We start from the raw sequence: 12,224 nt of genomic DNA on the forward strand, positions 1-12,224 counted from the left end.
TGGAGGCAGATACTGTTAACTTGAGAAAGCGTCAGGTTCCAGTATAATATAGAGCAGAATTTGATAACAAGAGGCTGTTGTGTAACAACGGGGCTGCCCTGTAGGTGAGAGAATGATCCACGCCAATGCACAGTTCACACCTCCCAAATCTCAAGCATGATTTAAAATAGACATTTACATATTGTATTACTTAGCCACTAGTAAGATAAAACAGTCCACTGATAACAGCATTTTCTCTCAGCGTGTACATTTGTCTAACATATATACAAACATACAGACATACTTTGCATTTCGCTCATGCCTTTGGTGTCCCTTTGTTGTCAGCTTTGGCTCCTGAAAGTCCATTTTCTGTGTTGTCATTCCCTGAGGAGCTCACCAGGCACTCTTTACTGCAGGGGACAGAGAAACCAAACATGAAGACACCCATACAGGGAGGACCATGGGAGAGAGATAAGGACTATACGGACTGCAGGGATTTTAAATGGCTTAACCCCCTTAGCCCCAAATAATAATCGTGTGTCAGACACAAATTGGAAATACGTAATTAAGACTTTACTGAAAAATCACAGAAGTTGATTGAAAGAACTCATTTAAAAACTTTAAGAACTTGGTGCCTCTTGCCGTTCTCATTACATGATTGTGTAAAAATATGTATCATATTTCACCACCAATATAACAACTGTGATAGATGTGAAAAAGTCAAAGTAGAGATGCCAGGTGCCATTTGTCTGTCTTTGTCTGTCAGATAGGCAGCACTCTGTTCTTTATCAGCTGCAGTCACACTGAGTAGCCAAATGCTAGTTTTATGGTGGGTCTGCACCTGTGTGAGCTATGAATTTTCACATTTATTGATAAGCAAAAGAGGCTATTTTAATCATTATTGGGCACCAGGCGTTCTCAGGGTCTTCTGTCAACGTTCGTATTGCAGTTAATTCACGTAGTCTACCGTGATGATTTACAGTGAAACACAGACACTAAATTGTCAATTTGTTTTACAGGAAAAAGTAGTACAGCAATTGATCTATGTAGCAAGTACTGGCAGCAGTGTAGTCAGTAATATACATATTACTGTCTATGATCAACAACAGCCATCAATATTCTGTCAGTGATCTACTCACTTCTTTTCATCATCCTTCAGAAGGAAGTGAACAACCAAAGCCTTTATCACCATGACAAAGATAACTAAGCCAATGACTCCACCCAGCGCTGAGACAATGATGACTGTCAAAGTGTTGTCAACCTCCTTCACTGAAAAGAGGGAGAGAGGGAGAGACACTGTGAGGAAGAAAGTCCAGAGTAGAAAGCTGGTGTAAACAAAGCAGAGAACGAATCTTAACAAGAGTGAGATAAAATACTGGCAAGGTACAAGCACTCATTAGTAGGGGTGGGAAAAAATCTGATCCACATAAGTATCTCATTTTATTTATTTTTTTTACAGTTCCTTAATCATTTTTTGAATGCCCAAATCGACAATTTAGCCTATGCAGAGGAAAGAGTTTATTGCTTTGTAGTTGTATTCTATGAGTAACGTGACATCATAGCTGGTCCATTAAAAACAAAGCTGCAGCGAGAAAGCAGATGAAGACTGATGGACCAAGATCCACAGGGAGACCGTCTGCACCTTCACGTTTTAAAGCCAAAGTATGCAGATGTAAACAAACACAACGGCTGCTGTGCATGCCATTGTGGACATTTGTTCAAAAAATGGTCTCAGCTCACAGCAGCAGGACATAGCTTCATATCATGACCATACTGGAGAGCGACTTAAGGGCTCTCCAGTGGGGGTGATATTGTTTGCTGCTCAGGATCACTCAGCGGCGCTGCCACGAAGAATTTTGCAGATTATCCCGCCTCTTAAATAAACACTGAATAAACTCAGCTAAACATTAGCAGTTGAAGGTTACTTCAAAAAGCTTACATTGTTTATTCAGTCTATTGTACATATACACTTTTGCCAGTTTATATATAGTTTAGCAATGATGGTGTGCCAGATGTATAAAAATGTGTGTGCATGTGTCACATACTTTGGTCCACGACTATAAGAGTAAAGACCGCACTGTGGTTGCGGTTCTTCTCTTTTGGGTTCCTGGCGAAACAGGTGTACTCTCCTTCATCCTCAAAGGTGATGTTCCACAGCAGGATGGAGATGTTGTTGCTCTTCGAGGAGCCGACAAACTCCACGCGCTCATGGTACACGCTGACCCTGGGCTCCACACCCTCAATGGGAATCACCGCTTCACATAACTACACACACACACACACACACAAAAAAAAGGCCATTTTTGTGTTTGTTTGTAAAGAGTGTACATGTGTTTTATGCTTGCGTGTGTGTGTGTGTGTGTGTGTGTGTGTTTGTGTGCTGTACCTTGAGCATGGTTCCATTGTCATTATAGTGCCAGTTGAAGTAAAGGTTTTTGATGCCAATGCAGGAGGAGTAGGTGCAGGGCAGCAGGACTGTGGAGCCATTCATTGCTTCAATTGAAGACACTTTACCTGTTGATACCTCCAGTCCACTCGCACTCCAGACACCTGAACCAAGGGAGAGAGGAAAGGGTTAAGAAAAAAATGTAAAGTAATGTCTGTGTGCTGGGCTGGATTAGGGTTAGTGTAAAAGATGAGTGTAACTTTTGAGTAGTGGCATTACGAAGCTAAACAGCTTACGCTCCATAAGTAGCCTGCATGTAATGAAATGACAGCTTCCTGTCCTCCATTAAATGAGAGATTATGTTATCAGTTCTTTCTTTTTCTTTAATGAATGCTTCTTTTATTTTTCTTGAATTGAAATTGAAACTCAATTTGTGGCTTAAGATGTAGCCATAATTGATGCTGCCATGTTCTGAAAGCAAAACTAATATAATCAGTAATGATGCAGTCCTTATATCACCAATGCACACATGATAAAAAACAAATGGATAAATAAATACATAAATACATGTTTCTTTAATTCCAGGTCATGTTTTTGGTATGGTTATTGTCTCTGTATAATTAAACAAATTAATCAGAGTAATTATTTCATTGTCATTATAGCAGGAAAACTGGTAAAAAGACACTAGTATTTCTTAAAACTGTGTATGTATGCTGGTTTCAAGACAAAACTTAATCAAGTGCCACAGAATTGGATGAAAAAAAAGTGCAAACTGACAGCGGTGATAGTTCCAATAACACTTAATCCTGCTCTGTGACTGTGATGCTGCTGGCACCGGTTACGTTCCCTCCACTTCGGGCTTGAGAACACGGGCCTGAGAAGTCTGTCTAGCCATAAACTTATAATGCTATTATTGTGCTAAAATATAGTAACCTTTTTATTCCGTTTCCTGTAAAACCAACCCCTCCTCAAAGCTTAATTACACAGTGCCAGTTATTGTCGAGAGGAGCCAAGCAGAGGGGAAAAACATGTTGCTGAGGACAGAATGTCACTGGATTTTGGGAGGATTTGAGGACTATAACCCCGTGGTCTGAATGAGTAATTGTCCTCTGATAACTGATGTATTCATATTCAAGTCCAAGTAAGTCAGTTATCACTGGCAAGCCACTGGTAGACTCTTTCTATTGGTGCTCATTGATTCATTTCTGTCAGTGCATCAGCTGCTCTTGCATGCACACTAGAAGTGTAATGGTATGTTATACTGCTCCTGCAAACTGTTCTACCTCAAACTCTCCAACATGTACATTTATCAGTTTACAGTATTTTAGTATTGCAATGTAGCTTAGTGATGGTGATGTCAAACTCATGGGACTGTGGTGTAGTTCGCTTATAGCTAACATTAGTTTTTCACAACAGGTGATCGTTCGTTCGCACTCCGAAAAATCATAAAAGTGGTGTTCATTTGTGGAGATTATCTTGCTAAATAATACGTGTAAGAATCCTAAACTTTGCCACAGATTATTTTCTGTAATCATTTAAAATATCCGATGGAGGAATCACTTTTTGTCGAAGGAACCAGGGTAATGCTAACTTCTGGGTCGGCCTACAAAATATGTCCTCCCTGCAACACTCTACTATGGCCCCATTTAGAGGTTTCCAGATGAGGGTAGGCTTTAGATCAGGATTACCATGTGACTAAGCAGCAAGAGGCGGGGTCATGCCTAAACCTAACCAAGCAGTGTTCGTTATAAGAACGACACTTGTGGTTAGGGTCAGGGTTATTCCAAACTCAAAGCTTCAAAACTGTAGTCAACAATGTTTGGGTGGTGTCACGATGGCTATGTCCACTTCTTTTATACTGTTAATGTGACTGACTGACTGACATACAAACAAGCCAGCAAACGCAGTGAGTCAGAAACGCTCCCAAATCAAAATTAAAACATCAATCCACTTTGATACAAAATGTTATCATTATTATCATTATTATATTATAAATTCACATGGTAACTTTTTCATTTCCACTAGAAACAGCTTATCTGGTACCTGGTATAATGATATTTGGGTCTTGCCAGGCAGGTTACGTTGGTTTTGCAGTGACAGCTGGTGTAATTCTCAGATTGTTGCTCTGGTGTCTCTCACACACTTGGGACCTATTTATAAACGCTCTTCTCCACACTGACCTGCTCAGGATCACATTGCACTTGGACATGGTGTAAACAGTGCTAGAGTACATGTATGCCTATGTCTTTTTGAAGGACTCATATCTATGCTAGTACTGTGAGCATCGCATTACGTTTGATTGTTCTCTCTGTCCAATACAGCCTACAGATTTGGCATACTGTATCAGTCAGCGTGTCACAGATTAGATCAGTCAGTAGGTGAGGATGATAAATGCGCTATGATCACAGAGACAAGCAGGTGTATTACTCATGTTATCGCTCCCTCTTCTCCTTTTTTTTTTGTTTGTTTTCTCTCTCTCAGGCCTGGTAATGCTGAACTGAATGTAGCATAGCTGTTTTCAGTATAGTCTCAGATTATACATAGATTAACACTAGCCAACTGTGTTTCACATATGCACACACACATACACTCAAATCTTTAAATGCAAATATGTGCATGTCCAACCTGGTAAGTGCATAGCTAATCCAGTATGTGGAGATCTGGTAATGAACAGAGAAATGATCACAAGTGATAAGCAGACCCCAGATCTCAGCGGTTATCTTATGGTGTGCATGAATTTTAATTCATATTTTAAACAACTCTCTTGTCTGTCGAGCGTCATTGTTCAAAACATACTACACTTGCACATACAGCCTCGAAAAACAATTTAAAGTAAGAATTTCCTAGTTACTGTCAAGGTAAAATGGCAATAAGGAGTTAATTCCTGGATGTTGCACAATAAGGGCATTTCAGTCTCTATAGTGTGCTTGTTTTTTTTCTTTGCTCAGATTTCTGAATTTGGTCTTTTGCCTTCCCATCCGCACCCTTTTCCTCTTGTCTTCTAACATCTGTTATTTTTACCTCCCCTCTGTAGTTATCTTGACTCATCTCCGATACTTCCAGTAACAACTCAGGCCATTTGGGCTCTCCTTGTTCTTTTCTGTTTCTGGTTTTTTGGCTCTTTTAATAGGCTCTTGCTTTTATTTTTTGCAGCATGGGGCACCTTCTCTCTCCCTCTATTTTTTTCTCAGTCTTTCTTTCTTACTTGCCTGCTTACTGGCTCTCAGTGTTCCTAAGGGACACTTTAACTAAGTAAGAAGAGGGGAGCTGTGGGGAGCCGGTCTGATGTCTATGTTTGGGTCTTTTTTGGTTAGGTACTTTGGTGGAGTCGGTGACACCTTTAAGGTTTGAAATATTCTTTGTAGCTGGCTGCTGGTCTGAATCCTCAGAGTGCCTTTCACATTCTGTGTCATGTAGATTATTAAGTAATCTTTTACCCTCTATTAATAATAACTGGCACAATGCCGTTGAGCAAGGTTTGTAACCAAGTGTCCCAGAGTGCATAATGATGCAAAGGAAAACAACAAGAGATCTCCACTGTAAAATAGTTTACACAGCGTGTCTATCCACACTGGACGATGATGATGTTTTACATATCTGAGAGGAGTGTCCCCCCTCATGCCTAGAAATAGATTTCACACCTCCCTCGTTTTACACCTCTGCTCTCTACTATCCTTTTTCTCCCTGCCCCCTTCCTCTACTCTTCTATCTTTATAGCAACACCCACAGATATCACATACTATAATAATGTACTATGCTAGTTATCTATGTGCGGTTGTGTGTGTGTGTGCGTGTGTATGTGCATGTGAACGTTATATATGCATGTACGTGTGCGTGTGTGTGTGTTTACATGAGTAATAGGCTGGAACGTATGATATTTTTAGCTCCACTATCAAATATCTCTTTGTTCCAGTTGGCAAACATCAATATCTGAATCACTGATGGGAGGAAAAGCAACTAACTGAGTGTGTGTCCTTGACTGACTGTCAAGGTGAAGTGTTTTTTTCTTCTTTTTAAGTAGGCCAGAGTTTGAGGGTTAATGTATTTCTGAGTGAACCCACAGAGAACTGTCTGAGGACACTATTACCTCTCTGAGAAAGAGAGATGGTGTGGGGGAGGGAGGTGATGGGAAGAACGAGAGAGGAGGGAGGAAATGGACGGGGGCGGAGGGGTGGGGGTTGTGGAGGGGAGAGATGAATGGGGGAGCAGGGGTAATGAAGGAGGTTCAGTGATGAAAAAGGTGACGAAGGATGGACAGGGAGAGGTGAGGGGAGTGAGATGTTCTCTCCAAGGTGAATGATCGACAGCAGGGCAGAGAATTACAGCAGCAGCAGAGTAACTCAATCGACAGTGGCCAAGGTGAGGCCATGTTCACGCTGCACGTACACACACAGATACAGATACACACTTATGTAATGTTAGAGCCACACAGACAAGTAAGAACATGTAGAGTAATTCTCACATTTACATGCCAAACATCGATGAAATGTTGATCATGGCTGACCCGAGAGAAAGTCTGTGCCTCCGATTGTTGTATTGAAAGTATAAATTATTACATCAATGAGTTTGTTGTTAAGTAGTAAGACAGGACTTCTAGAAATGATTAGATATCCTCAGATTTTCAGCTTATTTTCCCTTCATTCCACATGTGGCTTTGATTTGAGTGTTGTTTCATTTTTCTTTTTCTTCCCTGACTTCATTTTCTGTTGCCAAAGGGTCTGTTAAGACAGATTAGTGGAATCCAAGAAAAGAATTAAAGAGGAGAAACAATTGTGCTTTTCTGTTCAGACATAAAATTTCAACAGATGTGTAATGTATGTATTTAGATAAATAACTATATGCTGTAGGAATAATAATAACTGATGGCTACCACTGGGACCTGGATCTAGAAGTCTGCATAGGAGCGTGTTCTTGTAAAAAACTGCACATCTTCTTTTTTCTTTTATTCAACAAGCCCTTGTTTGGCTTGCGAGATGTAAAATTCATCGTTGCTATTCATCATTTAAGTATCTGCTGGAAGTTCTAGTGATGCCTTTGAAATGAGATTGTATTATCTTGCCTCACCTGCATGAGATGCATCAGAGTTTACCAGACCTCGTAGCCATTAAGAACAAAATAAAAGAAGGTGACCCACTACTTACAACAGCAAGTGCCCCAAGGGTGATACAGACAGGCATCAAACTCCACACTGTACTAACACCTATATCCAATGAGGGTTTTTTTTAGATAACTCCTAAAATGCTGAATATGTACTCATATCTAAGGTACTCATAATGATAAATACAGATAACCTGCTTCATGAAATTTGCCCTTGTTGTAAGTTACAGTACTCGTCCCCTGCTGTTACCGATCATTGACTGCATTTTAAGTTTCATACCTACTTTAACCACTCTTGGGATCAATTGTACCCACAAAAGTTACTCAGATTGAGAATACAGTGCAGATTTGTGCTGTAAGATTATTGAGACATGCTTTGAGAAAATCTGAACGCAACAGAAGCTGTGTTTTACATTAAGGTTTAGAACAGCAAGCATGCACATCAGCTTTAATGGTCCTAATTTATATTGACATTCCATACCGCAACAATACGAGGTCACCATAGTCCACAATTGTGCTCTACTGGCAGTTCCACCCCGTGATCAGCTTAAAAGCTTTCTATTTGTCTCATAGTTTATGTAGCGTAGCCTAACTGAAAAAAACCACAGTGCTGTATGGTCTTGAATGTAAGATAGTTTATTAGCTGACATTTCAAGACAAGTGCCATTGTCATTTCAGCAGCATAGTCTTTCCCATCCTTAATAAAGCATAATGAAAAAATGTAAGTAAAAAGTCAAATGAATGATCAAATGAAAGAACAATTTTCTCTGTGTGCCACTTAATGCTGATAACCTGTATTTATTTCCTCTTTTTTTTAAATCTATGTATTTTAGATTTTGTTATATTTTACATATTTATCACCACCCTTAATCCTTCACTCTTCACCATGTCATCACAAGCATTTATTGTGTGATAAACTGAGGGCAGATTGGTCTCACTGGGGCCACTGTGATAAATACTGGAAGATACGTCAAAAGAAGATCAGTCATTTGTTATTTAGGCTTTATCTTGACCACAGTGCAACATAAATTAGTTTTTTTTTTCCAACTTAAGTCATTGTGTCAGTGTCTTGGTTGGACTACATAAACAGTGTAAATTTTACAGGTAACAGCAAAAAATATTTGTGGGCCATTGATTTGGAAAATAAAACAAGAAATTAATGTAAAAGTAAAAGATTAAAAGAGCAGAAACATCTTTTGTTTTCAATTCTGTGACTAGAAAATGTTTCTGCATCTCTGAGTGTATAAAGGACTTAGAAATCAGCACAATATGAAATATCATCAGAATCTTCACATACGCCCCTTCGTCTTGTTTTGTGACTTACAGCTTAACTGGGAAATGTGCTGAGTTTCAAAAGACCTGAGAGCGAGGAGGAAATGTTGGGATGTGGGGGCACTATTGGGCGCTCCGACAAAATCAGGGAGTGTTTGAGCAAAAGACACAGATCACCACTGCACCACTACGTCACTACCAGTTATACTACGACCACACTAACACCCACTGGGGCAACAACAAATGTTTTTCTATAGTTTTTTTATTTCCCATTTGTTCATTTTGCCTTGAAAATGGCACCATATTAAGTTCATGCCTGAAGAGTCATTTAGCCCGTCACTTATCTGGCTCAGGAAATACATATTCAATGTGTACAAGTTCAGATCAGCTAGGGCTTGAATGTTGACCTCGATGTGCTTAGTACAGCAACAAGTAAACATCACCTGTGACATCAGGTTTGGAAAGAAAATGACAGCAGAGGTGATAGAACAGCAGATGTGGGTACGGATTTCCCATACAAGTTTAAATACATAGACAATTAGAGGGATTCACCCAATCACAAGATGACACCAAAGCGTTTTTACAGAGGATAGAAGTACACATTTCTGTGGTAATGCAGAGACGTAGTGGAAGAGTGAGGAATGACAGAGCAGGTAAAGGCATAGAGAGAAGTATAACTCACCGAGCAGCAGCGCAACTGCCAGACCAGCATGAAGTAGATCCCCTGATCTCAGCCGACCAGAGACACTCGAACCAGTGCTGTCCACTGACGCCATGACACCGAGTCCGTCTGTCTGTGCTGTTGCCCGTCTATGTGTATGCACAGAATGTGTGTCTTAGTCAGTCTGTCCCCGTCTGCTAGTCTGGTCAGTACCAATATGTGTGCGTCTGTGTGCGTGCGTGTGTGTGTGTGTGTGTGTGTGTTTGTCTTATGTGTCTCTGGAGCAAGGCGGGACACTGAGCTGTGCAGCTGAGTCTGAAGTCCCGCTCTCAGTCCCTCCCTCTTCTCTCCTCCTCTGCACTCTGTCCCAGAAATGAACAGAGGGAGAAAGCGGAAAGAGAGGAGGATAAATTCCTTCAGGGAGCTCTCTCCCGACCAGTTGTTCCCTGCGCTGCGCTCCAGCAGCCCAAGAAAGCAGAGGGAAAGACAAACTGAAGAATGCAGCAGCTGAATGAAGAGTGCAGGCTCTGTGTGTATGTGTCTCTCTCTCTCTCTCTCTCCCTCCCTCCCTTCCTGGTCTCCTTCGCTGTCTTTTGCAGACACTGTGGTGATTATCCTGCAAAGGAGAGCGTGAGGCGAAAGGCAGAGAGGAGAAGCGAGGCAGAGCGTCGGTGGCGTAGCGGTGTAGTGTCAGACAGCTCCACTGCTCCAGCAGCAGCAGCAGCAGCAGCAGCAGCAGCAGCAGCCAGGGAAGCAGGCTGGCCAACAAACCCCACGGGGGGAGACATGGGCTGGAGGGGGGAGGAGAGCTCACGAGAGGCACGGAGGGATGCTGGAGCAAAGCCAGCAGCCAGGCAGAGAAGCAGAAAGCGCGTGTCTCCCCAGCCAGCACAGGGAGGAATGAGCAAGAGAGGTACTGCAGAGGTAGAGGTGAAGAGAAAGAGAGAGAGAGAGAGAGAGAGAGAAGGAGGGGATGGAATAAAATGGGGAGGGGGGTGGGTTATAACTGCTGTCACAGGCACGCACATACACATATGCACCCAGAGCAGTAAGGCTGAGTCAGCTTTACTCGAGGGTCTCCGACACGGGTTGGGTGCTTCACCCATACCACATACCCTGACTTAAGTGCATCCTTCACACCTGTCTCCACTTTCATGTGTCTCCCATTTCACGCTTCCAACGATACCTCTGACTCGCAGGTTTAATGCACAGGCAAGATCTGATCTTGTCCGCCGGCAAGTTTTCTATAAAATGACTCATGCTTGATCTCTTCCTTTCCCTGTTCAGTCTGTTTCTTAACAGTTTGTTAAGATAAATCTTTTGGCATCAATTTACTAGACGTTTTGTGCTGTTGTAAGGCGCAACATTGGCAGTATACAGCGCATGCAAAATCTTTACAGAAAACCTCATAGTATTGAGATACAGTTAGGTCGTAACACAAGAGTTCTTGTAGATGCTGATGAAATGTTAGCATGGTTTGCTTGGTACATTTGAATATAAACCAACAGCTGACAAAACTGTAGCTGCAGCAAAACATGTTTCCTTACAACTGAACACTGTCTTTATTTTGATATAACAGATTTTGTTACTTTCTTGAGAGAAAGTCCCTACGCTGTTTTTTAGACCTCCATACCCTTCGCTCAAGGCCCGTCGGCTTGACCTACTATCTGTGGCTGTCATTCAGATTTGTCACAAGCTCCCTTAAGAAACCATTCTCGGTTTACATGCCTCCTTACGATTTGCCCGATGGGTCCTTCAGACTGCGTTACAAAACATTATACAATCATAGCATACCTCTCATCGATCTCAGCTCAGCCTCCTGCACAACGCAGTGGCAATGAAGGATCACTAAAGTCCACAACTCGAACATGAAGGCTGACCTCATTCGCAGGATTCATGACTTTCTCACCTAATGGGCGACACATCAGCAGTGTCATCAGCAGCATCAGAGCCACACAAAGCCACCTCTCTCTATCGCCCTACAATCTCTACAAACAATACAACTTCCTGTTTCCCTCAATGATGTAAAGTACAAGTAAAACTTAACATATCAAGCAGGGAAGTGACTTATGATCAATACGCTGCAGACTTGCACAGGCACACCAAAGGGGACTGCTCATCATCTGTAAACTGCCAGCACTACATGTACTTTGGAACATAATCGAACCTAACCTCTTGTTCCATCCACACTTCACAGAAAGTGATTCATGCATCGGTGTAGTCATACACAAAGTCACCACCATCACTTCAGACTCAGCACACCCACCACATCGCCACTTTGTCCTGCTTGTCTGGCTGCATACATCTGCATCTTGCTAGCTGGTGTTAAAAAAAAGTAACATTTAGATTTTCGAATCCTTATCTTGGTAACTTTATACGTGCATACTTTTGTGCGGTAGACTTTTTTATCCCATGTTTAATTCCAGTCTGTAAGGCTGTATTTCTGTGTGTTTTATTCCATTCAATGTAAGGAAAAATGTACAATACTGTGGCATGGATTACAACAATGTTGCACACCTAATTTTCCTTTTGATATTGAGACTACACATTTCTGTGATGACTTGGCATCAGACGACATATTTTTTTGATTTCTACGATGACTTGGCACCACAGACGTGCGTGATGTTTTGGCATCACTTTCTGCTCCCTGGAGTTTGGGCCCATTGTGTGGGTTGTAGCGTATTCTGTGATTATCTCACAGGCTGACAGTGATCATACTGCTTTCTCTGTTAACAGAGTGGCCTTTTTTCCCCCAACAATGTAATGATCATTTGTGTTTCATTTTGTCTTAATAGAAAAAACGACAAATAGATTTGATGTCTGACATAT

At 41.5% G+C, this 12,224-nt stretch overlaps 1 protein-coding gene across 1 annotated transcript; it reads right to left on the bottom strand.

The window, feature by feature from the left end:
* Positions 1 to 7: 7 nt before the first annotated feature.
* On the bottom strand, positions 8 to 9,643 carry LOC139199693 (sodium channel regulatory subunit beta-4-like). Its single transcript, XM_070828793.1, has 5 exons — positions 9,417 to 9,643; positions 2,366 to 2,529; positions 2,025 to 2,244; positions 1,119 to 1,248; positions 8 to 389 (listed from the first exon to the last, which is right to left on the bottom strand). Exons 1-5 carry the CDS (start codon positions 9,508 to 9,510, stop codon positions 296 to 298), a joined length of 702 nt encoding a protein of 233 aa, XP_070684894.1. The 5' UTR covers positions 9,511 to 9,643; the 3' UTR covers positions 8 to 295.
* Between the last annotated feature and the right edge of the window lie 2,581 nt (positions 9,644 to 12,224).

The sequence above is a fragment of the Pempheris klunzingeri genome, chromosome 4 (assembly GCF_042242105.1).
Source record: "Pempheris klunzingeri isolate RE-2024b chromosome 4, fPemKlu1.hap1, whole genome shotgun sequence".
NCBI classification, from domain to species: domain Eukaryota; kingdom Metazoa; phylum Chordata; class Actinopteri; order Acropomatiformes; family Pempheridae; genus Pempheris; species Pempheris klunzingeri.

Bases quoted from the DNA above. Each gene is read 5' to 3' on its own strand.
- LOC139199693 (XM_070828793.1), bottom strand. From the start codon at position 9,510: ATGGCGTCAGTGGACAGCACTGGTTCGAGTGTCTCTGGTCGGCTGAGA. The intron at 1,249-2,024 runs GTATGTGACACA...CCCTCTTTTCAG, and splicing joins TCTTATAGTCGTGGACCAAA to TGAAGGAGGTTGACAACACT. The intron at 390-1,118 runs GTGAGTAGATCA...TGTCCCCTGCAG, and splicing joins CTGAAGGATGATGAAAAGAA to TAAAGAGTGCCTGGTGAGCT.